We start from the raw sequence: 23709 nt of genomic DNA on the forward strand, positions 1-23709 counted from the left end.
CCGTAAAGTAACTTCCATGAGCCCCGTCCGTCCCAGTCATCCCTCAACCCACCCGTTCCGACGCCGTTCCACCCCTCAGGCGATCGTCGCGGGACTGGCAGCACGTATCGAATTTTAATCAATCACCGATAGGGACAGCCAATTCCAAAGCCAATTAACATATTCATTCCGTGGGCTTGCCACCCTTTTTCCACTGATTTCAGCGAAATTCAAATTGCAATATGGTGTGCGCCATTACCAGCCCCGGCTGCTGGCCCCGAGCCGCACGGTCATTACGCGGCAGTCATTACTGGACGCGTTCGTTCGCGATAATATTGCTCGAGTCTGCGGAATTAAAATTAAAAAAAATAGAAAAAAATCGTTGAATTTTTAAAAAAAAAAAAAAGGAAAATGGAAAAATACGACGAAAAAGTGAATCGTTGAGATCGTAGAGTTATCGGCCAAAGCTCGCCTGACGAAGTGAATTTTGATGGCATCGCTTTATTAAAACGGTTCTCAAAATTCAACCCCGCGAAGAAGACTCGATTAAATACCGCTAGCTCGAGGGTCGTCAAGTTTATAGGACTGTTCCCCGCCATTTTAATCGCGAATAAAATTTCCCCGGCGAGTCTTCGGCCAGCGTATCCCTACCGCGTATGAAATCTCGTTCGAAAAATAGTCTGAGCCGCTGGAATAATGGTTCGGGGGCGCAACGAGTTTCTCAACGAGAAAACTTTTTGAGAACCATCGCGCGTAGTCACGCTTAACCCTCTAACGAGGCGTGCTCTAGGGAGGGGCACGTAATTCTCGAAACGAGGATTTAATGCGCAAAAATAAGCAAACGTAACAAAGGGCAGGAGGCGATATCATAAATTAAAAGTCGATGCTTGACCTTCGAAGGCCTTAACCGATTACATAATAAGATCTCAGATTAATTGCAGTATCGCACTAGATGTATCAGTAGAATATTAGTAACTGCATGGAAATAACAACAAAATTCCAGATTATGTTTCTCGACTCAAATGCAAGGATATCGTACCATCTGATTGAAAATTCAATAGTACGACAGCCAGGAACAGAGGACAGAAACAGTGGTGTATCGTAGCCAGTAGTTAAAGGGTGTTTATGGTCAGACGCCGACGGAGTCTGTTATCCGATATGAAGCGACTAGACGGCGCATTTTATCGTTCCTTCCATCCGTCGGATTTGCGGGGCGTTTGAAAAATCAACAAGGTCTCTCGAGCTGGAAGGAAATCCTGTTAGGCTCTCTTGTTTCATCCTGGTGATAAACTAAGGAAAGAAATAAAGTTATACGCGGCCGAGCCGCCAGACATTTCTATCTTCTCTCTACTCCGCGCTTCGGAACCTCTCACGGAGGAAATTCAATGTGCGATACGGATAAACTAGAAAATTTTCCTCGTAACACGAACAGAAAAAGGAAAAGTTAGTATTTCGACAAATTCCAATCATCGATGTGAACAGTTTAGTTTTATTTCTCTTAGCTTCTTCATATTGTTATTCTTTCTATTCCATTCTATTCTATTCCTTCAGAATGTTATTGTTTCTAAATATATTTACACAGCAAAGTCAACTAATATAGAATACGGATACAAGCTCACAGAAATTCCTACCCCCTTATCCCCTTTCCAATTACGGACTTTGTCTGAAGAAGCTGCCATCACGAATTAGTTTTCCAATATTGGAAATCGTTACGTATTTAATTCACAATCGCTAGCGCGACCCTGTTATCGAAAATTTATATCGCGACGATCATGCCCGACTACATCCAACAACATAATAATTGTATTCGCGATCGATACGGAATTTGCTTACGAAAATTTGTCGTAGGCCTCACAGTAGAACAGTAAAGTTTCCTTATAGCCAGACGGAGTTTCTTAATTTTATTTCATTGTGAAATCGAAATGTAGTTCGTTAAAAGTACCTGCTTAATTTTGTTACTCCTCGTAGATAATAAATCATAATAGACACGATGACCCGTCACATATATTTTGATTTCAAGGAGGGGTAAATTCCTCGAGAATTTTGACATCAGTCGTATGGAAACTTTTCGTATGGATTGTAAACATATTATTTCGCCAAACATACGCAGACGTGTATAAATTATGGTCGACACGGGAGCCTCGTTAAGTGTGCGAGCACCCGTACAGGATCGGAGCCGATATCGATGGATTACGGATTACCGGCCCGAACGTGGACACCCTATTAGCAGATTACCGCGCGGCCTGGAAACAATTTTCTACGGTCACACTTCCTCTATCTCCGTCTGGTTTTCCCTCGTCCTCTTTTTATCCCCCGGTGGCCAGGTCTGGATGGCATTTTTTTTTGTCCCTCCCTCTCTCTGTTCCCTTTTGGCGACTCCATCAGAGCGCAGGCTCGATCGGTGAGTGCTTCCATCCGGACGAGGGCTCTCACCCCGAGGCCCGGAAAAGGAAGGGGGCTGAATTTTGTTCCTTTTTGGTGACGTCGCTCTGTTCTCGCTCGATTTTCGAAATATTGTCCGGCTACGGAACCCGGGGAAATTCATTTCGGCAAAACGAATAGGTACAAATAGGACGAATAGGACTGTTCGTCTGCCCGTGGTTTACCCGCGTCAGAACCAAAATTGCCGTCGCCTCCGACAGGAATTCACGCCGTCTTGTGCATTCTCCGCTTCGGTGTCGTCACTTAATTCCCTCCAGATCTTCCGGCTCACCTTCCTAACCCCTACTTATTTGCGGCGTTCATTTTCGATACGTCTTGTTCTTTGAGAGTTAATCCACTGGCCTCGAGGGGATAAGGAACAACTGCAGGGGGGAATCGTTTAGGATTTGAAGTATTCTTCTCTTTCGACAACGGTGGGAAAGGTCAGGGAAGTGATTCTAGGACGTTCGTTGGTCGCGAGAAGACGCTCGAATTACACGGTACTTCGGCAGAGCAACAGGGGAAAGATCCGAGCTGGAGGATTAGAGACAAGCTGTTCGCCGTTAAACTCAGAATCGGAGTCTCGGTAACGATATTGCACTGGTCCTGAATACTTTCCTCTTATATTGGGTCCCTACGACCGTCCTCGTTAATGAACACGAAACGGACCGTTTTTTAAGCAAAATTAACAGGGAACGAATTAGCATTCCCTTTGCAAAAGTGTTGGATGATTTCATTATCTTCGTTATTTGCTTATTTTATGATTCAATTTAACTCAGAGAGAGAGAGAGAGAGGTCTATGAAGAGTAAAATAAAATATCAAATAACGTCGAAACGGTAGGCAAATAAATTCAGAAATAATTGGATTGAGAAATCGATGCTGGTATTTGTTCAATATCGCTAAAATAGTATCTAGAAAAATGTTTCAGAAGCTCCAGTTTTGTTGGAGTTATTCTAAAAGTCTCGATTTTTCAAAAGAGCACGAATTAAAATCAAGCGATTGGACTGGTATTCTTTATGCACTCTGCTTTGAGGATATCGGATAAACAAGGAAAATGGTTTTCCCGATTTTTAAATAGCTGAACGAAATACTGTTATGATCGATAAATACGCAATTCCGATTACTTTCAAGCTTCGCGAGATCCCGAGATGATTGTAGGAAACGAGTTGTACGTTTTGCTAGAAATCCCACGAGGTATTAATTTCGCGAGTGGGGAACGCGTTATTGCCTTCCTGTCGCGCAACATTAACATCAAAGACGCCGACTCTTGAAACGATATTAAGATAACAGCGAGAATTGCCGTCGGTGCGGGTTTAAGGACGTTAAAATTAAACAGTTCTTCATTAGCGGACCCCAGGGGAAGCCGAATTCGGCTGAAAACAGATTAGGAGCGTGCTCCTTTCCAGCACATTGCTCCTAGAAAGTAATTGCCTACACGGCGCCGCGACGAGCGAGCGGAAATGGGACGCGCCGCGTAAGCTCGTTCCTCGGTTTTTCGGCTCCATAAGACGAGCCACTGCTACCACCTGCTCGGGTTACCTGGTTTCGACCTCCTAACCTCGTCGAGATAATGAAACTTGCCGGAAGACGTACACTCGTGGCTTTAATTCCATCAGTATAGTCCCTCCCCCAAAGGCAGTTCCAATTTACTCTTCTTTAAGAGGGTAGTCTGCTTTTTTCGACTGAAAAGTAAGCATTTTTGGGGAATTTATTTCAGGTCCCGTTAAATTTTCTATCCTTAATTGTGGACGCCACGTCTGAAAGGGTTAAACTAGTCCAAGCAGTCGAAGTTTCCTGTAATTGTTAGGTGATTCTTTAACTAGGATAATTAAAATAATATAAAATTTCACATATCGTTTAGAAAATAATTTGTTCTTTGTTTATGCTGAAAACTAGTGAATATGAATGTTTCATTTCGAAAAATGGAATTAATTGGACTGGTAGCGAATGAAACGCGTTTTAAGTCTGCAGGCTTTCTGCTCGAAGCTCACGTAACTCTCACAATTTTCTGAATTCGCCACAACTCAAATAGTATTACATAAATTTCAACGTATAGACGTACAAAGAAAAAATTGTTGAACTTTTTGCCGAGTAAAAACGACCAACCCTTTAAATACCAACGCTTGGGGAAGTTTGGAAAAACTTTCCGCTGGTGCACGGTGAAATGACTCCGACACGAAGGGAAGCTCTTCAACTATTTTATGACTCTGTGTGCACCGCGTCGATCTTGTCGAAACGCATGATAAAAGTCACGTTACAGTAAACAAGGAAAACGTCAAGTTGTCGATATTGCATTTTAGTTTCGAACAAAGTTGCCAATAAGTTGCCAATAAGTTGCCAATATAACAGGGGATGTACCAGCGGAGAACTTTCCATATCCAGGGTCTAGTGCTGCGACCTGCGAACAAATAAGTACATTCTGTCGACCCAGTAACCTTCCAGGGATCCTTCGGAGGGTCATTCTTCTGCGACCGTAAAGGAAACCGTATTGCGGATAAGAAAACATGTATTTTATTAAACCTGGAATGGGGTCAAGAGAACAGTCATCTCGACGCGTCGAAATTTTTGGCGTCTACGTGTATGGACCGTGTTTTTGAAAATATCGACGAACTACGAGAGCACGCAATAGAAAGTAGAAATTCTACTTGTTACTTGTCCGTAGCAAATTATTCGAGGAAAGTAAGGAATTATTCTACAGAATTCAAATTCTAATTAATTTTTCATATACGTAAGTGTCTGGTTTAACTCGCCATAAAATTCTTCGCTCCGAAGTGGTCGTCAAAGTGCAAATTATGGCGCAATATAGGGCATAGATGGCCAATTGAATTCTACTCGTTACGATCGAAAATGTCTCTGGCCCCGAGCGTCCGCGTGGTGAGGCAGTATCTGTATTCGAATTACAATTTCAGCAAATTGAGTGAACCTCGAGTTTGCCCAGGGAGGGTCAAGCAGTCGAGAACATTTCCTGCATCGTCAGAATCACCATCATCTCTGATGCGACCTATCCAGCAAAGGGCGATTGCTGCTCGCCCGCCCGGGATGGGTGGGTCTAGCTTGAAAATACAGATTACGCACACTGCTAAAACAGTACTACGTGGCTGTGTGGAATTTACGTTCCCTGCGGTTACTGCGTTTGGTAATAGGATAAAGCTCCCATCTGTATATGCGAATCACGCGTTTCTCGTTGACGATGATCCACAAGTGTTCGGAGAAAGAAAGAATAGGAAACTATAATCTCTTTATAGATTGCAGAAATTCTTAAATATAATATATCGTGACAAAGATGGTCGTGAAATAGTTACGAAATAGAAGTTGAAAACAATCAGTGGTAGTGTCTCGTTCATGCAAAACTTATCTAAGGAGGATGAAGATATAATACTACAAAAATAGATGTTGAATAAAGTTAAACGAGAATTAGACAAATTAATAAAATGGATCACATGTCTGTGAGGTTGGGAAAGTGCTCATCAGTGATTGGCACTGGCCAGTAGTAGTCAGCTAGGGTCAACAGCGGTCTGCAATAGTCAGCAGTAGTCAACGGAGGGTCAGGAGGAGCATAGAGTGTCCAGGGATAGCCTAGAGATATATCCGACGTCACGAGATCCGTTCAGCTCGAAGGATCCACTGACAATTTTCGGTTGCGACAGGTTTGTTATGCCCTCGAGGTAGTGTACCTGTAACGGATTGACGGATAATTCGACTGCGTTTCCGATCTGTCGAGAAATTAGATTCCCGAAAAATTAGTCGAAGCATTTACGATCACGAAAACCATCTTCTACAGATTCACGATTGATAGTCAGTACGAGGTGTTCTTGATAAAGCAGAGAAAGAAAATAGAAAGGAGATAGAAACGAAAACAGAGTCTTTATTCCCCTCAGAAGTTGTGGATGTACTACGAACTTCTCTTTGTGGTGATCTGTGATAGAACCTTGATGTCGACTTACAACACGGATAATCACGATAAACGAAGTCATAAATACCCAGTAAAATGCAGAGGGAATCTCCGTACAATTGCCACCCTATCCCACTGCCAGGGGCACAGGAGCGATCTATCCGAGTGACGGGATATATGGGTTCCCTCCAGAATGATCCTCCCTCCTTCAAGCACGGATATCAATTTTATGTGTCGGTAGGACGATATCGGGCTGGCCACCGCCACCCCCAACCCGGGTCTTGTTTATGGCTGTATTAATTATTCCTATCGCGTATACCCCGGGCTGCTGGCTTGTATTCCTGTGCGTTGCAGTTGCAGTTGTAATGCATCCGCGGTCGGTCGTTCCGAGCCAGCCGATATAACCTCGTCCGCCTCCGCCCTCGTCGTACGCGGGCACGATTTAAGGGGGCGCGTTCCATTTGCGTGCCGTTTACAACTCGGTGGCTCGTTTACAGCTGCCCTGCCCTCTCTGTACCCTTTGCTGCATCAAGTTCGCTTTAGTCCCACTGTAGCTACGGCGCCGTGCTAACTCGAACGACGATTGATTAGCGTGAATCGGGCACGTTCCCGTTGTTGGGCTTGACACAGGTAAGACGGATCTTGTTCTCTGCGAACAATCTACTTCCATCCCGTGGACAAGACTACGTTGAATCTTGTCGGGCCAGGGTTGAGACCTTTTGTGCGAGAAAAGCCAAAATTCACGTTTGAAAAGGCGAGGAAGTTGAGATACTGGGGTTGAGAAAAGGAGGCCCTCGTTAAACTCGATTTATTGTTTTACTCCTGGGGGATTCTGGCGGTAGCTATTTGCTTTTAATAGGCAATTCTTCTTGGGGTAGTTTCATGCATTTTTCGAAGAGTTTGTAGTGAAGGAGTTCACACTTTTGCATCAAATAATCCTTCTCACGAATAAATCGTTTCTGATTAGTGACTAACCTAGTCAGGATAAATTCCAGGACGATGAGATCCACTGTGGAGTACCTCTAAACTAAGATTGTCCCATGTAGGGTAGATTCAATAATCTCTTCGTGATCCAGAAGACCAAAGTCAATGACACCTGAGTTAGAAGACTCGATTTCCGTGCTCATCGACGCTCGACCCCCATGGGGATCTCCTGTAGTCAATTGCGTCCCCTCACCCCCACGAAGTAGCGGGAATCTGCCTTCGCGACGGGAGTCGTCGATATTGGATCCCGTGACCCCTGGTTCGCCAGTGTTGGCTTCTGCGACCCGAGTGGCTCGATATTGGATCCTATGACCCTGAGTCGTGGACATCGTGTCTGGTGAACCTGGAGTTATCGGTATTGAGTTCCAGGTCAACGCAGTACTTGATATTCAGCTCTCCAAGTGAGAATTGAATGGAACAGTAGTAGCCCTGATCACTTTTACCGATCTATTCCAATCACTTTCCACGAAGATTTCTTTGCGTCGACGTCAAACTTAACAGGTAGAGGTTTTGGAGTTGCGGTCGGTCATTAACACGTTGAATGCAACGTCAACCACATTCAGTCTGAATTTCCACGCGGGCCTGGTCACCTGTGGCGTTAGTTTTGGTCGTCTAGTTACGAGTGATTATTGCGATGATTATAAAATTATTGAGTTAATTTCAAATTCCGTGCAAGGTTGAGAGCTAAGAATACTAATAAAAAGAAATACTGTAGTTTCAATATAACGACGATTGAAAAGATCACCAATCGTACTGATAGCAAGTATATTTTATTAAAATATTAAGGACCAAATACGTTCCGAACGTAGTGCTCGCGAATATCTGGGAATTTATTTTCCCACGAGCCCTCGAATTTATTCTCCTGACTTCCCCATGACGCGGTATCCGAGGAAATGGCGACAGTCTTGATTCAGCGTTTCCGGTACGACTGGTATCCTCGAACGATCCTTTTTCGCATCGATATCTGGCTCGAGGACGCGATTGCAGCTTTGTCGTTGATGGTCGGGGGCGATACGCACTCTCGCGCGGATAAAGCGACACGAAATTCTCCCGCCTCCCTGCCGCGAGAAGCGCATCGTACGATTTCATGGAAACGGCACGAATCCATTTAATATATCGGCCAAGATGCCGACAACACACGACGCTCAGAAAATTTTCCGATCGACGTGTGAGAAAGTCCTCGCGAAAATTCGTCCTCGAGAACCGCCGCGCCGTATCAATCCCTACAGCTCGTACTCAAATGTCGACGGTAGAGACCAAAGTAGACGGTAGAGTTAGAGTATTGCTTATTAAAAATCGAAATTATGAATTTTTTTCATAAAGGTTTCTCTCTGTTTCTTTATTTATTTTTGAGAGTTGCAACGAATTCATAGGAATCTTCTAATATAAAACATGGAAATATATGAAAAATCGATACACTATCAAAAACAGATTTAGACTAGTGTGATGGTCGATGATACCTGACTAAAGTGTAAAAATTATATTAAGATTAGCAGAAACAGTGCTGTGTAAACCGAATACGATTGGTACAACAATAATAATAATCCACAGGATCCTCTATGCATGCCACAGAACGCCTCAGGGGAGGGACTAAATCAACAATACGAAAATGTTCGATGCAAGATTAAAGTACCGGGAATATTCATATATCCCGTTACCAGCCTCAAAGTAATAGAGCCTCGCCAGACACCGAAGCTTTCCAAGCAGGAGGAAATGCGAGACTGATCGAATTGCAGGCCTCATATTTTTCAGATCGAGTAACGAATACCCGGTTAGAAATTCTAATCCGACGGAAACGCAAACGAAACCCACTAGCCCGATCATCTGCAAAAGCGCTCGTCGACGTAACGTTTGCTTTTCACATGCGAGCACGGAATCGCGTGTAGGGAGTCGTGTATACGCGAGCCACGGTTCGTTTAGTTTCGAATTCATCGTTAGCTTCCGCAATGTCCGTAGAATCAATTATTTAGTAAACTGGCATCTTGTTTGGAAACACAGCGAACTGTATTTGGAGCGAAAGACATGTAAAGATCAAGTACCAAGAATATTCAGGTTCTAACCACAATGTTTCATTTTCTAGGATGTTCAAAGTGTCGATATTTCACGATATTCACACGTAATGCAAAAGTTTTTATGGCAGCGATATAATCGAGCAGGGTCACTAGACAATATTTTGTCTTCTCGAAAACTCATTTTACGAATATGGCCTCAACACTTCCAGTTTCACTAGTTTTCAAATGAAACTCACAGAATCAACAAATACATTTATAAAGTTTGTCACGTACATACCGACTTCTTAATGCAAGCAAATTTTCCACCCACATAAAATTCACAAAGTCCTTCTGGCTCTGGCTTGTCCTAGACGAGTGTAGTCCCCCAAGGCGAGCCCTAACATTCGTCGTTCGCGGTTCGATTCTCGACCGCAAGCGTTCATATTTCAGCCGGGATGCCCCGTATCCTTCTGCGAGGCGATGACGTGGCAGGTACGGGAATCGATTCTCGAACGAGGGAGACAGGAACGAGAGAAGCGAACGACGAGCGCTGCTTTCATCCAGATTTAACGCTGGCATTTACATTTAGAAGAGCTTCTCGGCGAGCTGTTGTTTACTAATCGGATACGGAAAATGGTGCCCCAGAGCCGTGAGATTCGTTCTTAACGCTGTAAACACGTTCCAATGACCAATCCCGATGCTCTGCCTGCGGTCGGAGCTTAACGAGACCGTCGTCTGCGCGGTCGACGGTGCCTGTGACTCCTTCGTCGGAGCAGCCTCTTCCTTTTCTCGTTTGTCGAACTTCCCAACTACCGAGCATGCTTCAATCTCGATTCGTTGCAAGTCCACGGTTTTTTTTCACCTAATCTCGTCTTGCTGGAACGGAGATTGAACTTCTGAACCAGTCTGACTAGTTTGAGAAACGTCGATAAGGGTGTCAGTTTTTATGGAATTGCTTATTGAGGAAGTTTAGAGTGATATTGGCGTGGTTACGTTTAAGCAGGGCGTAGAATTGGAATTATCATTATATTGTTAACTTTGTGTTTTCCTTTTATGGGTCATTCGTTAAATTGATAATTCTAATACTGTTAGGTCATCCCATAAGTACCGCAGACTGAGTCAATATTTAATGAAAAAACTACAGAAATTTTATGGTGACGAAATAATGACTGTCAAAAAGGTGGGAAAATATCGTAGAACGAAAGAGACTACCTTTTCTTATAACACTTAAGGATATGTTTCATATATTAATTTGAGTAGCAGAAGAATAAGTAGCATGAACTTATGGGACGATCTAATAGTTTTAAAATAGTAAGGCCAATACCTACTTTAAAATATTGAAACTTGTAACAGAATGAAATGGCACCGTGAATTCAACATTTTCTTACTGTTTTTTTATTGCAACACGTTGCCCTGTACCTCGCGATCTAACAAACAACGATTTCGTCTTTGCAGCTTCTAGCGGGCAACAATAATCCTTACACAGAGGAAAAGCAGATCTTCGACCCGGCGATCGTGGCTACAAAGGTCCGTTTCATCCCTTACACCTCCCACATGCGCATGGTATGCTTACGGGTGGAGCTTTATGGCTGTCCATGGACCGGTGAGTGAAATTTATGGCCACTCATCTTTCTGTCCGTACATCACGATAGCGTGCTTATTCGCGACAAAGCGTCCGCCGCTAAGTATTGAAAAGGACGACGCAATAGTTTTCAGTTTCGCGCATTTTTATCGCCCCCGTCGCAATTTTTCATTTTCTCGAATCGAGAGACTTATTATAGCTTGGAGACGCGTCGACGTGCCGGTGACCATATCTTTTACTTTCGTACCTTCAGAATCTAAAAATGGCTTCGTGTCGTCGGCTTCAAACTCAAAATTTAACGTTTCGTTTCTCTTGGAAGGAATCTCGAATAAATTCGGGTAAAAATACCGAAAACCTGCTTATTACGTCTCTTCCCAAGTTTTTAACTAACTGTCATAATTTTACGTCTCGAAATATGCCGATGAATATTGAAAGCTTTGCGACATTTAATATTTTCCGAGTTCATAAACGTAGTATTTACTCGGTTGATATTTATAATTAGTCAATTTGCTGCAATTTCGAGTAACGTGTAATTATCAGGTTAATAATTTGAAACATATTATACATTTTACACTTAATTTGCTACGATATTTACACATTGAAACGCAGCAGTATTTGCTAAAATTATGAATAAATATTAGTAATTTAATGATGTTTACGTATTCAACCATCACAGTACTTGTTGATTTACATGTTTGCAAATTATTAAAATAGTTATTCCTTAATCGTCAGTAATTATGCTACGTAATTAAATGCATTAAATCATTCTTATTTCGATCAAATTTCTCGTCTACTTCTTTTATCATATATCTCACTGCTTTCTTCAAGGAAAAATTACGAAAATCACTTAAGAGTTTAGGTGGAACCCTACACTAAGGGCCAAGTAGTCGCTGCAGAATTTTAATCTTGTAATAAAGACTGGAACTGCCAGCAATAACAATTGTCTAGATGCTTCGTTTCATGGACATTTTCCTCTTTTATCGTCGGCCTCGATACAGATTCTTAAACAGCGATCGAAGCGCAACAACTTTGGCCTGTTCGAGGCCTGGCATTAACGCAGATTTACGAGCGGAAACCACTCGAAAGGGAGTGTGCAGGTATGTTTGCGTTAATCTGACCCCGAAACGATTCAGCGAGCCCTGGAGGCTCGAGCAGAGCATAGTCGTTGCTCGAATTCACGGTTATAAGTATCGATACACGGTGCTGCACGGTGTCGATGGTGCTCGTAATTGCTTACGCCCGGTAAGAAATATTTACACCGAGGATGTTTGTTTTCCATTATCGAATTGTCCCGTTCGCATCGAAGCGTCGCACTCTACCCGCTGTGTGTACCCGTGCCGAACGATCATGGTTACTCGAAAAGGTGCTCGAATTATCGAATGAACGCTGTTCCCATTTCGACGCTGTTCCCGAGGATAACAACGGCGCACCGTAAACGATTTTGTATATTCAATTCTGTTACGGCGACCGAGCAATTACTGTAACGAAGTACAAAACTCTGATGTACCATTGTATTCGAAATCGGTGGAAATTATTAATCGCGCCGGGTGAAATTGCCGTTTTCATGGGTCAAATCGAAATTCAATGTTCTCGAAAAATATTATGTGATTCCGTTGGAAAGTATACTATGCACTGTATGTATTTTTTCTCAATTATATGAATTCTGATCTATGTTATGTATTTTTTCGTTCAAGTTAAAATTCTTATTCATTCTGGGTGTATTTTGGCATATTATATTACAGAGGACGTAGTTACTCTGATTTTGATCTACGACAAACAAAATTTATGTAACATTACTTTTTGTCTGTTGGAGGAAGAAAATTCGATATAGCAACTTCTTCGAAGTTCGGGAAGAAAAAAGTTTACTTCCACCCCCAAAGCCATAAAATTCCTCGTAAAAGAAACTATTCCATGCATAAAAAGTGTACAGACTACTTAAAAGATAGGATACTTCATTCTGTGCAACCTTCTATTGTATTAAACATGCATAAGAAGTGTACAGACTACTTAAAAGATAGGATACTTCATTCTGTGCAACATTCTATTGTATTAAAGCGTACCCTTCACACAGAACGGAAAATAACACGAAACGAGTCAGTCCCGTTTTTCAGCAGATCCTCTTAATCCAAGAGGACGTCCCCGTCCTTTTCGCCTGTCATTCGCGCGAAAGACGAATTTAATACCATCGGATTTCCAATTTCCCTCCGACATCTGTCGATTAAATTTTAGTGCGTTGTTCATCGAGCATTAAAACCGCATCGGAATGAGCGCAGCCATTTTATTCCCGAAGTGTTAAAACTTGTACCGCGTTCGTCTTCGGTGACGTCTGTCAGTTCTTGCAGCAGTCCTTCGGCCATCCAATAAATCATTTTCCGTATTTCCCCCGGGACCAGGCGAAGTAAAATGGTAGCCTTTTATTGGGCATCGTCGTGGCGTTGATGAAGATCTATAAAGACAAAATTACGACACGCTTCTGCGGACAGTTTTCATAGGGAATCATTCTTTAAACGAATAATAGAAAACAGTCGTTGGGTCGGGTGATCGTTATTTTTACTTTTAAAAAATAATTCCCAGCGAGATTCCAGTCACTTTGTCCAATATTGGTATTTCTCGCAAAACTGCCGAAAACGTTCATTTTTCGGGTGTACAAAAATATTTCCAATTTTTTCCGAATTGGCGCGAAGAAATCTCGCGTTTTGTTAAATAAAACAATAAAATATTTGACGTTCAACATAAGCTATACCATATAATAGGTTGATCTAGATTGAAAATAGAGAATATAAAATATCTCTAAATATTACAGAGAAAAATTCCCATTCGCAGTATCCATATCATCGAAGAACAAAGAGAAAGTAAGGCTTTATTTATTAAATTCCGTATATGCCGCCTATTAATACCTGGCCGCTCTTACGAGGTATCCGTTACTACCTTCATAAATTATACAGGAACGAGCTACACTCGGACAACAGGTAATCGAGGCGGCCAGGCGTCGAGACGCCGGGATTTAAAACTTTCCGGTCGCGTCTTCTCCTGGGGACGTGCACTTTATCCGTCGACCAGGGCGCAATCTTATCACATATCGTTGGGAATAAAATGTCCGTCCCATCGCCACGTACGGGCCGCGATGATGCATAGTTCACGAGCGTACCGCCTTACATGCACCTTACACCGTTTCACGACCGTTTCGTTCTTGTTGCAGAGGGTCTGGTGTCGTATTCCATGCCCCAAGGAATTAAGAGGGGTTCGGAGGTTGACCTTTCAGACAGGACGTACGACGGCAGGGAGGAAGGAGGTTACCTCTCGGGGGGGCTCGGTCAACTTGTCGACGGGCAAAAGGGTCCTGACAACTTCAGATTGGACGTCAGTGGTAACGGGAAAGGTGAGCTGCTTCGTGCTGGAACGAGATTAGCGCTAGAGCCACGATCGTGTCTAGATTAGCGTGATAGAGCCGTCCGCGATACGTTCGCGAGTAATCTGCTCGTTGACCGACTTCTGCTATTACGCTTCCATCTTTTCTCGACTATTTCTCCTACTTTACTGTTCCTCGCGGATACTTACTTTCCTTTAAGCTTCATCGACGAGCGTTGAAATTTGGCATTTCGGTGGGTCGTAAAGAAGGTAAGGGGAAAGGTACTTTACTGTGCTGTGAATCCAGCCTGCCCCTGATAGCAGGTTCGAGCGTGTTCTATTTGTGAGATTTTGTGTTATTGGAAGTTGAAACTTTGCGTTTCGACCCCTTAAAGGTTCTTTACCAGATGAGAATCTTTATATGCACGCACAAGAGAAACATCACTTAGTTCCCTGATGCATGAATTTTATTTTATCTAACAACATTAAGTTACAATAACGTCAAGTTAATCTTAAAAGGTTGAACCTGTCGAGCTATTAAACAAAGCCTTTTCATTGAGCATGGGATATTCTGAAGTACACACAACCAACCATGCGATATAACAAGACAAAAATGGAAGGGAGTGAAACAGAACGATCAGAAGAACTCATGGTAGCACATTTTCTCTTGTGCAACAATACTCGTCGAACTATTCGTAGCGGTTCTCAGAGTGTTATTAAATCTCAATTGTAAATGCCTTTCATTTCTCCGGCGGAATTAAATTTGCTAGGCGTTATCGAACCCGTTCTCAAGATTAATTTAATACATATTGAGTGCGTACAAAGGAGCTCACGGAAGGAATAGATTGCGTGCGCCGTTCCCGTGGAAAAGGTTTGCACAACGTCTGAGAGACTGTTCATCGAATGATTTGAGAAAATACGGTACTCGGTATACATAAATTTCGCGTTGATTAATATGCATTGTACGTTTACTGTACATATCGGAGTAAACTTAACTGGCACCTCAAGGCCATTTTACCGTCAGTGAATCACGTCAGACAAGACTTCCACTTGCAATGCCATGCCAGTTTATCTCTCTGTTTGGGAAACAAGGATCTGGCAACTGGAGGATTACACAAAGTGACGAAGGATAAAGTTGGGTGGCCGTGAACTTCCGCTGGATTTTAATACGATTACAAGTAACAAATTGGCTTTGAAACATGTCTACCTAATATTCATATTACAGCCAGAAAATGAAAATGGTCTAAAGCGTTTTGAAACGAATATTAAACAACTTAGGGACCGAATGAAGAGGCTATTCGGTTTATTAATCCCGCGTGCAACATTGAATTTTAATTTTTAAGCTCAGAAAGTTCTTTGAGAAGTTCAAGAGGATTGAATTTTAAAGGCTCTTGAACGCAAGCTCTACAGACCAAGCCAGAATGATAGGACTTAATTATTGTTTGCACTTGTATTATCTACATATTTCAATTTACAAAACCCGGTGCGATATAAAATATTGCAAAAGCTTCGCTTGTCCGGTCGTTTTTTGATTCTTTTTTAACAATAAAATATACTTTTCTCAGTATTTAGATTTATATAACTCAGTAGTTCAGTAATATAAACATTACGAACTAGTAGCCGCTGACATAAAGTCGCTCTGCGTAAAATTGCCGATCAACAGTGTTTTAAAATAATTGATCTATTAAATCTCATTGACAATACATGAAGTGTCCTACCATTTTGTCCCTGGACTGTAATCCACCGAGTCAGCCAGGAGAGGCAAGGCGAATTCATCGACGCGGCTCCCAGGGTTAGGGTTTAAAACGAAAATAAAATTTCCCTCGCGCCGATTCCAGGTGTGTAGGCCAGTCGGAGATAAGGGAATCCCAGAAAGCTAGCGGCAGGCTAGAAGCTCGGACTCTCGAAGGCGAACGTGTTCCTGTGCCGCACTCGAATCTGTTCCAATTTACATTTATATTGAACCGCGGGCTAGACTGCAAGCCACACTGCTGTTTACCGGCTCCCAGGATACATTTGTGTCTTTCCATTTACGCCGGCGAGACAGGCCGGCGCACTCGGAACTACGTACTTTCAGCTTCTTAAACTTTTAAACCCGTCGGGACTGCGTACTGCCTTTCCCGACTCTCTTTAAACCGTGGTGCAACCTTCTCTCCTCGAGCTCTTTCCAATCAAGCCTGGCTGTCCGTCATTTCTACGAGATTCGCTTCGATTTCGACCGCCGAGAAGCTCGAAGGAATATTCTTGCCAAATTAACGAGTGGAGATAATTTGTTCTTATCTACCGAGTGCAAGGGGATGTACATTCTTTTCGTAGCGAAGGTGGTTTCTTCAAAAATGACAGAATTATTAGCGTGGATATCATTTCATCGCGAGGAGATCAAATCAACAGTGGTATCCTTCGAGTTGCAGGAGGATTGAAACCTGAATCCTGCAACTCAGTCAGAGAAAGGAAAGATAATTGCTGTCATATCAGAGCCTCGTCTGCTCTTGCATTGGGAAGAGATTATCAAACTCCAAGGGTTACCTTATTGCTTCGAAAAATCACGAAGTCAATATTAGTCCGATCAAACAAATTTCAGTCGGAAAGAAAACTGGTTCCACGTAAAGATTCAACTTTGCGTATTCAACAATGTAATATTTCCGAAACCATTCTTTATCCATGCTACCAGGTGGAGTGTCGCGAACTGTGCTTCCAACCCTACCGTCGTCCGAGAGTTCGAGATACTTGGAGATGTTTGTCATCGTTACGCAGGAGCGAACACTTCGCTTCATTTCGCACGAATAAGTTTTGTTAATAATTACAAGCACAACAGAACGGTCGGGTCTCTTCGCGATAAGATGTTTGACTATCCAAGACAATCGGTGTATCGCTGCAAAATTGACCATCGTTACGAATTACGTAACAGAATAATACGTTCTAGGTTGCGACTAGTTAAACGCCGCGGAATGGAGAGAAGTTGTCGCGTAGTTCGTCGTACTTGAAAAGCTTCGTCATCGTTACGCTGGATTGGGTACTTCGAGTTCCCTTCGGTTCTTGGATGAGTTTGCTTGATATATTGCTGCCAAGAGTAAATGGGAGATCGAGTACCTGATATAGTTCAAACATTATTGCAACTTCTGAACTAAGCGGATGTTCATGACTTCGTCATTGCTCGGGCTACTTCTACAGACTAATCGATTGTCCATTGTAGCTTTAAAGTTCAGGGAAGACGGTTAATCGTTGTCCGCGAAATGGTACTCCGAAACTGTGCACGGTGGTTCGATGATATTTGAATCAGGCGATTGTGAAGAGGAGGTGTGTAGTTGCTCTTTTTTGGTTGGATATACATGAAATGGCATCTACAGTCAGTCCCATAAGTATTCGTACCTTCTATGTCTATCGAAGAAAGTCTAAATTAAATGACAGGCATAAATTTTTCATTTATTGGAAACATTTATTTAGAATCACCAAATCTGTCGTTTAAATTAGACAATTGTATATCGATAGATGTAGGTAATACTTAAGGGACTGACTGTATATTTGCAAACAGTACGTAAGGCATAATATAAAGATGTCCTAGGACCTCGACTGCTGGATTTTCCAATTTTGCACCACCCGACTACGTCTACCCAAGATTCTTATTTCACCGAACAGCTGCTACATTAGCGAAACGCTATTTGCTCGTCCAGAATCGGGGCCGTTTAAGTCACAGGAATCCCTGTAGATCGTTTCCAAGAGGCGATAACGCGGGATCGACGCCCATCGCTCTTTACGAGCGCGAATACGCGGGGTCGTATAGTTTCAGAACGGTTTAAGTGAGAAAATCATCAGGCTTCGAGACTCTGGTCGCGATATACCTACGGCGGCGGTTATCTTACGACCCTTCCGAATGTTCTGAATTGATGGTAGATAGCGGCCGTGCAAGAGGCGGCGACGACAGGAAGCTGGAAACTATTTACTCGAGGGACGATATTAACGGATGGGGTTTATATGAAAACGGATAGATCGGAACGATATAATGCCGGGCGTACGGGTCTCGAACATTGTCGAGGGAGCGGAAGGGACCGTCGCGGGAAAATCCAAAGCCAAAGGGGTATAGAATATACCGAATTGAAGGAGAACGATGGAAACTCTCGCAAGTTTTAATAAGCTCTATGGCCCTTACCGTGTCTGCTGCAACAGCCCAGCCTCGGCTCCGTCAGGACGTCGAGATGGAACTGCCCTGTTTCCGCGTCCTCGAGAATCCTCGTTTTTCGTCCATTCTCTCCCTTGGAGAATTCGTCGAGGACACGAGATACAGTCAAGCAGGATTTATAGCGTAAGGAACGGATTTGTGGTAGGTAGACCAGCAAGGATACTGCGTATCAGTTTCTCACGATCTCGTGGAGCGGTGTTAGGGTAAAGTAGAAATTGAAACCTAAAGGGATAATGAATAGGAGACTAGTTTATTGCGAATAGTCTCGGTATTGATGGAATCTAGGACCTAAAATGCATCAAAGGTGTGGATGCTTCATTTTCAGAAAAATGGATGTTAACTCTTTGCACTCGAAACGTGACTCTCGGTCACCACTAGGTTTGACGCAGTAAATCGATCAACAAGAATGTTTGTTTAGGTTTAATTTCTTTGGACTCGAAGTGTTGATAAAATAATTTCTCGACGAGGTATAGGTGATCTGATTAAGATCAGCATTCGTGGCAATACGATGCTAAAAAGATATCTCGAGTTGGTAGTAGAAACCAGAAAGAAAGGCCCCGAATGGAAAGGGTTGAAACTAAGGTTTAGTTTGATGAATCTGTCTGTAAATGTCTATTATATTTATTTGAAACAATGTATAACCAAAAGTGCTAGTTTCAGCTTTCCGTAATTTAATTATGAGCATGATTTAGAATAGTTGGAAGGACCAAGTTGAAGCGGAGCACACGTTTATGTGAACTTTATTCATTATATTTGTGTCCAGCGCCGAAGTGGGTCCCTCATGTTACGATACATTCTCTATAGACGTTAGCCTAACTTCCGTCAGTTCATCCAGGGAATGCGAGGCAACGGTGGAGTTTCCGAATTCGCGCATGCGGGCGAAAGTTTGGCCGAAAAACCGCAGCCAGGGTCTAGCTTAAAGGCAAAAATTTGAAACGGACCGCGAAAAGTAACGGGGACCAGTTTCTGGAAAAACGGAGCGCTCTGGGTTTTAGGATTATTGCCAGAGGCCTTCCAAGTATCGTAGAATTTATTTGAAGGATTTGAATTTGCTTTTTTATTTAGGAATCTTAGAAAGTAAGTCTCAAGAAAAATTGTTTGCTCAATGTTGAACTCGCCCCTTCCAACGGAAGAACGTTTTTCTGGAGCATAGTTTGCTATCGCCAGAACCAAGTGACATATCTAAGGTGATGTTTTGTTGTGTGTCTCGGGAATGGTTTATAAGAGCATCTTAAAATGTCGATATGTGGGCCGTCGATGCCATTACAATTCAGAAAAAAATGTACAAGTGAAATATTGACGGGCGTGGAGGGAATGCTATACTTTCTCCTCTAACGTGGAGCGACGTTGAGAGACGGAGTGGATTACCGTGAAAGTTCCACAACAGGCGTTGTCAGCTTCTCTAAACGATGTTTCGTTGCTCTAGCGGATCCACCGACACACCTAGATCGGCTGGGGCACGTAGATCTACAGCGCACAAGCCGAGAGGGAGGCGGATAGCGGGCTACCGAATGTTAATTCGAAGCGTAATTAATATTTCGCGAGTGCTTCCAGCTAGGATCGATAAAAGCCAGGATTTAGCTGCAAGGATAATTTTGGAGAATTACCTGGAATGGTAAACCAGAGTATAAGTCACATGGCTGGTTTCAGTTCGACGATTAATCCCGAAACTGGAGGAGATGCTCTAGTTAATCAGTAAAGCTGATTGTTATTTGACTACTGGAACGCGATCAACTCCTGAAAAATAAAGATATCCGCGAATTCTGCTGTTCCTCTCGAGCATATGAAATTTTTACTTACATAAAAAATATTTTTATTTTACACAGAAATTTAATTTGGAGAACTGATATATGTATAAATATCATGTTACAAATTTGTTCAACACGTAGTTCAAACATCGCACATACCTCAAAGCAAAAAATGATTTACTTTATACAACATAAAGTTACCAAATCTATTTCACATGAAAATGTATTCAAAGATTCCTCGCACCTATAATTATTCACCGCCTCGGTTCGTCGCTAACGTATCTACGTTCACATGATTCATGAACCGCGAGAATGGCGAGAAGACCAAAGAACCATGGAATACCAGAACGGACATCCTTTTTCCATTCGCGAAGAAGGCCGCGGGATTCAATGCAGTCGCAGATTGCGCGAAACGTCCACTATTTCACATTCAGCTGGCAATTAATTAGGGCAACATTCAAAGAACAGCTGTCGTTCGGGCGAAAATAGGTTGGCCCGGAATTCCCGTCGAAAGAGCCACGGCGCAATTTGCAACAAATGCGTTCGCAGTTGAAACAATTTGTTCGTTTGATGCGAACGCCCACCGAGCTGTACGCGCCGCGCGCAAACAAATTTCGGCGTAGCTCGCGAATCGCTGGATTATTTATGTTACAGATTTTATTGTCTCGTTTATCGACGCGCGTTGTCGATGGAGTAATCGGATCCCAACGACGTAACCTGTCAATTTTCGGATTCGCCAAATGGCGAACGAAAATATCCGCTGTTCGCGTGCAACTAGAAATCGCGCAGATATTCGTGTGCGTAATAAAAAAAAAAAAAAAATGAAAAAAAAAACATTTGAGCGGTAGTCATAGTTCGTGAATACCGCAGACTAAACTTTGATGGGGTCAAAAGTTTGATTTTTATCAAATAGAGAGCGTACACCGAACGCACAGTCACTTTTCGATGCCGATAGAATTTGGATGAAGCTAGATAAAATAATACATACGTATAATGTTTTTACTAACGATGTCTCGTACAAAGTTTCCGAAATAGCTAACCGTACCCTTTTTGTTCCAGGATACGAATGGGTCGGTTGGAGAAACGACACGCCCAGTATGCTTGGACATCCCGTTGAAATAACTTTCGAATTCGACTACTCCAGGAACTTCACTGCCATACACTTGCACACGAACAACTATTTCACCAAGGATGTGCAGGTACGTTGTATTCTATGCGGTTGGTATGCGAGCACGTTATACAGAGGAAATTTTAACAATGCGGATCAATGCTTTAACTCGAGGCTTCCTGGTGTCTTAGTTGACCCAAGATATTTCTATATTATTCATAAAGCGATATTCTGGATAACTGAATGTCGATAAAGAGGTTTTATCTCATTGGCACCGTAATTCCTTTATAAAACAAATGTAAATTGAATTCACGGTCAAACTGGAATTTTTATAAATTATTCCAAGATTGAATGTCCCCACAAGACAAAGCACATATTCGGACCGCTCTACGTAATAAAGCAAACGAAAATTATTCGTTTGAATTATTTTCGATTTTAATTCATTTTTTTTTTTTTCGAACACGCCTCACGGACTCGCGTCGCGTTCATAATTCACAACGAACGGCACGATTCAGTTCCTAAAACAATGTATCACAGGGAGATGGAAAATTCACAGCGAATTCGATCTACCGTGGAAACGGTGTCGTAGAATGTTCAGTTCCGAGCGACAACGGATTAAATTTTTAATTCGCTGGCTCACGGGGCGGGGGGAGGGGTGTTTTTATTCGCTTAGAAGAAACGAAATTGCCTCGAGTGGCCGATAGTTATTGCCCTATTCCGCGCATGCACGCGAGCCACGAACACGCCAGTCATAACCGACGAAGAAGAAGAGGAAGAAGCGTTTCCATCACGTTCAACGATTTCCTCCCTGTTTACTCGTCCACCAATCGCTTCATTCCTGATGTGCACAGTGTATACACACCCGCCATTTCTCCGCAGGTCTTTTCTTACGCGAAGGTTTATCTTGGCGCGGGTGGAAACCAGTTCAACGGAGAGCCGGTCCAGTTCTCCTACATACCGGATCTGGTGTTGGAGCAGGCACGTGATGTTACCATAAAGCTTCACTCACGTGCCGGTCGCTTCCTGAAACTGCAGCTGTATTTCGCGGCGAGGTGGATCATGCTCAGCGAGATTATCTTCGAATCGGGTAAGGAAAACCGCGCAGGAGCTCGATAAAATAAATCACATCCCACGTGAGAAAAGGGGAAGTGAGTATAGACGTAGATTCTAAACTAATTCATTCGAAAGTTATGGAAGAAATTGAATAAATCAAATTATTCGATTGGTAAGTTTATGAAATCGCAGCTTAGTTCGATCTGCAGGGGCAAATTGACACTAAACCTACCACAACTGGTCAAATGATCGTTTTCAAACTTTTGTATACAGTTCTTATATAGAATATATAAATAATGTACAATTGTTTCCTGCATTACTCAATTTAGTACCACGTGAAATATTTTTGCATTCAATTGAAAAAAGTGTTTTTAAGACTAGTCCTTTGTTTCGTCGCAGTATATATAGGTAAAAATGAAACCTCGGTAGGTTTAGTGTTAAACAGTCACGCTGTGGGAGTGTCCTGTGAATTGGAAATAAGTTAGGTATGTTATGTAAATGTGGGTGCAAAGTAGGTTAAACGATTCGACGTCCTGTTTGGGTCTTTCTCGGTAACCACACCTAGCCTGATAATAAAACGTTCAAAGTTAACGTTAATCCATAATAGAATTTAACAAAATTGTGTTTAATGCAATGAGAATTACTCCGTGGAGGTGTAGAACAATTATTCCGAGAATTAGTAATTAGTTATATTAGTTTCCGTGTCGTACACCGTGCGTGAGCATGATACTGCGAATTCAGTGCTTATTAAAGAAGTTTGCCTGCACTTTATAATGTGTTTTCGAGCACCTCTCAAGCGAGAAGAGGTAATTAATTACAAAGCCCCTACTTATTTTATTACGGTACCCCTAGGGACAATCTTATCTCGCGTGTACTTATTGCAGCCCTCAGCAGACATGAACCTTTTTAATGAGAAATTAATTATTTCGCAACTATCCCAAATAAACCATACCCGGTTTATTTATTTGTTCGACGTTTTTGGACAGCAAAAGGAGTGAACGCGAGACAGAGAAAAGGGGGTTGGTGCCGAGATATCTCGAACGAAATAACTTCTCACGAATCTTGAGGCTGCTACGGCATCTTGTTCAGGCCCGAAGAGTTTAACGCATCTGGTGAACTCGGGATCAGAGAACGGATGAGTTTCGAAGTCCTTCTTCTTCGATATCCCGAACAGGGTCGATTTCCAATTTTAGGTGACACGGTCCCGTCGCTCCGCCCGCGGGAGCGATAGAATTATTGGAAATGATGTGGGATAATCAAACACCTCAGCGATGATACGTCAGATCGTGACGGTTTTGCCATAATGGGACAATGAATTCCTCGCACGCGGCTTTTCGTGGATAAGTCGATGGGATACTTATCTACGCGCGTTAACACTTTGCGGGACGAGAAAATTATCTGAAACGAACAGATGATAGCTGTGTC

General features: G+C 42.6%; 1 protein-coding gene across 2 annotated transcripts in view; it reads left to right on the forward strand.

The window, feature by feature from the left end:
- Window positions 1-23709, forward strand: part of LOC128885249 (discoidin domain-containing receptor 2-like) — a 239163-nt gene that overhangs the window by 166136 nt on the left and 49318 nt on the right. For both annotated transcript variants that reach the window (XM_054139192.1, XM_054139191.1), the window contains 4 exons: window positions 10724-10871; window positions 14050-14229; window positions 21183-21322; window positions 22111-22318. In XM_054139192.1, the coding sequence (XP_053995167.1) occupies window positions 10724-10871; window positions 14050-14229; window positions 21183-21322; window positions 22111-22318 (676 nt within the window). The remainder of the gene's footprint in view (window positions 1-10723; window positions 10872-14049; window positions 14230-21182; window positions 21323-22110; window positions 22319-23709) is intronic.

Source organism: Hylaeus volcanicus, chromosome 2 (assembly GCF_026283585.1).
Source record: "Hylaeus volcanicus isolate JK05 chromosome 2, UHH_iyHylVolc1.0_haploid, whole genome shotgun sequence".
Classification (NCBI taxonomy): domain Eukaryota; kingdom Metazoa; phylum Arthropoda; class Insecta; order Hymenoptera; family Colletidae; genus Hylaeus; species Hylaeus volcanicus.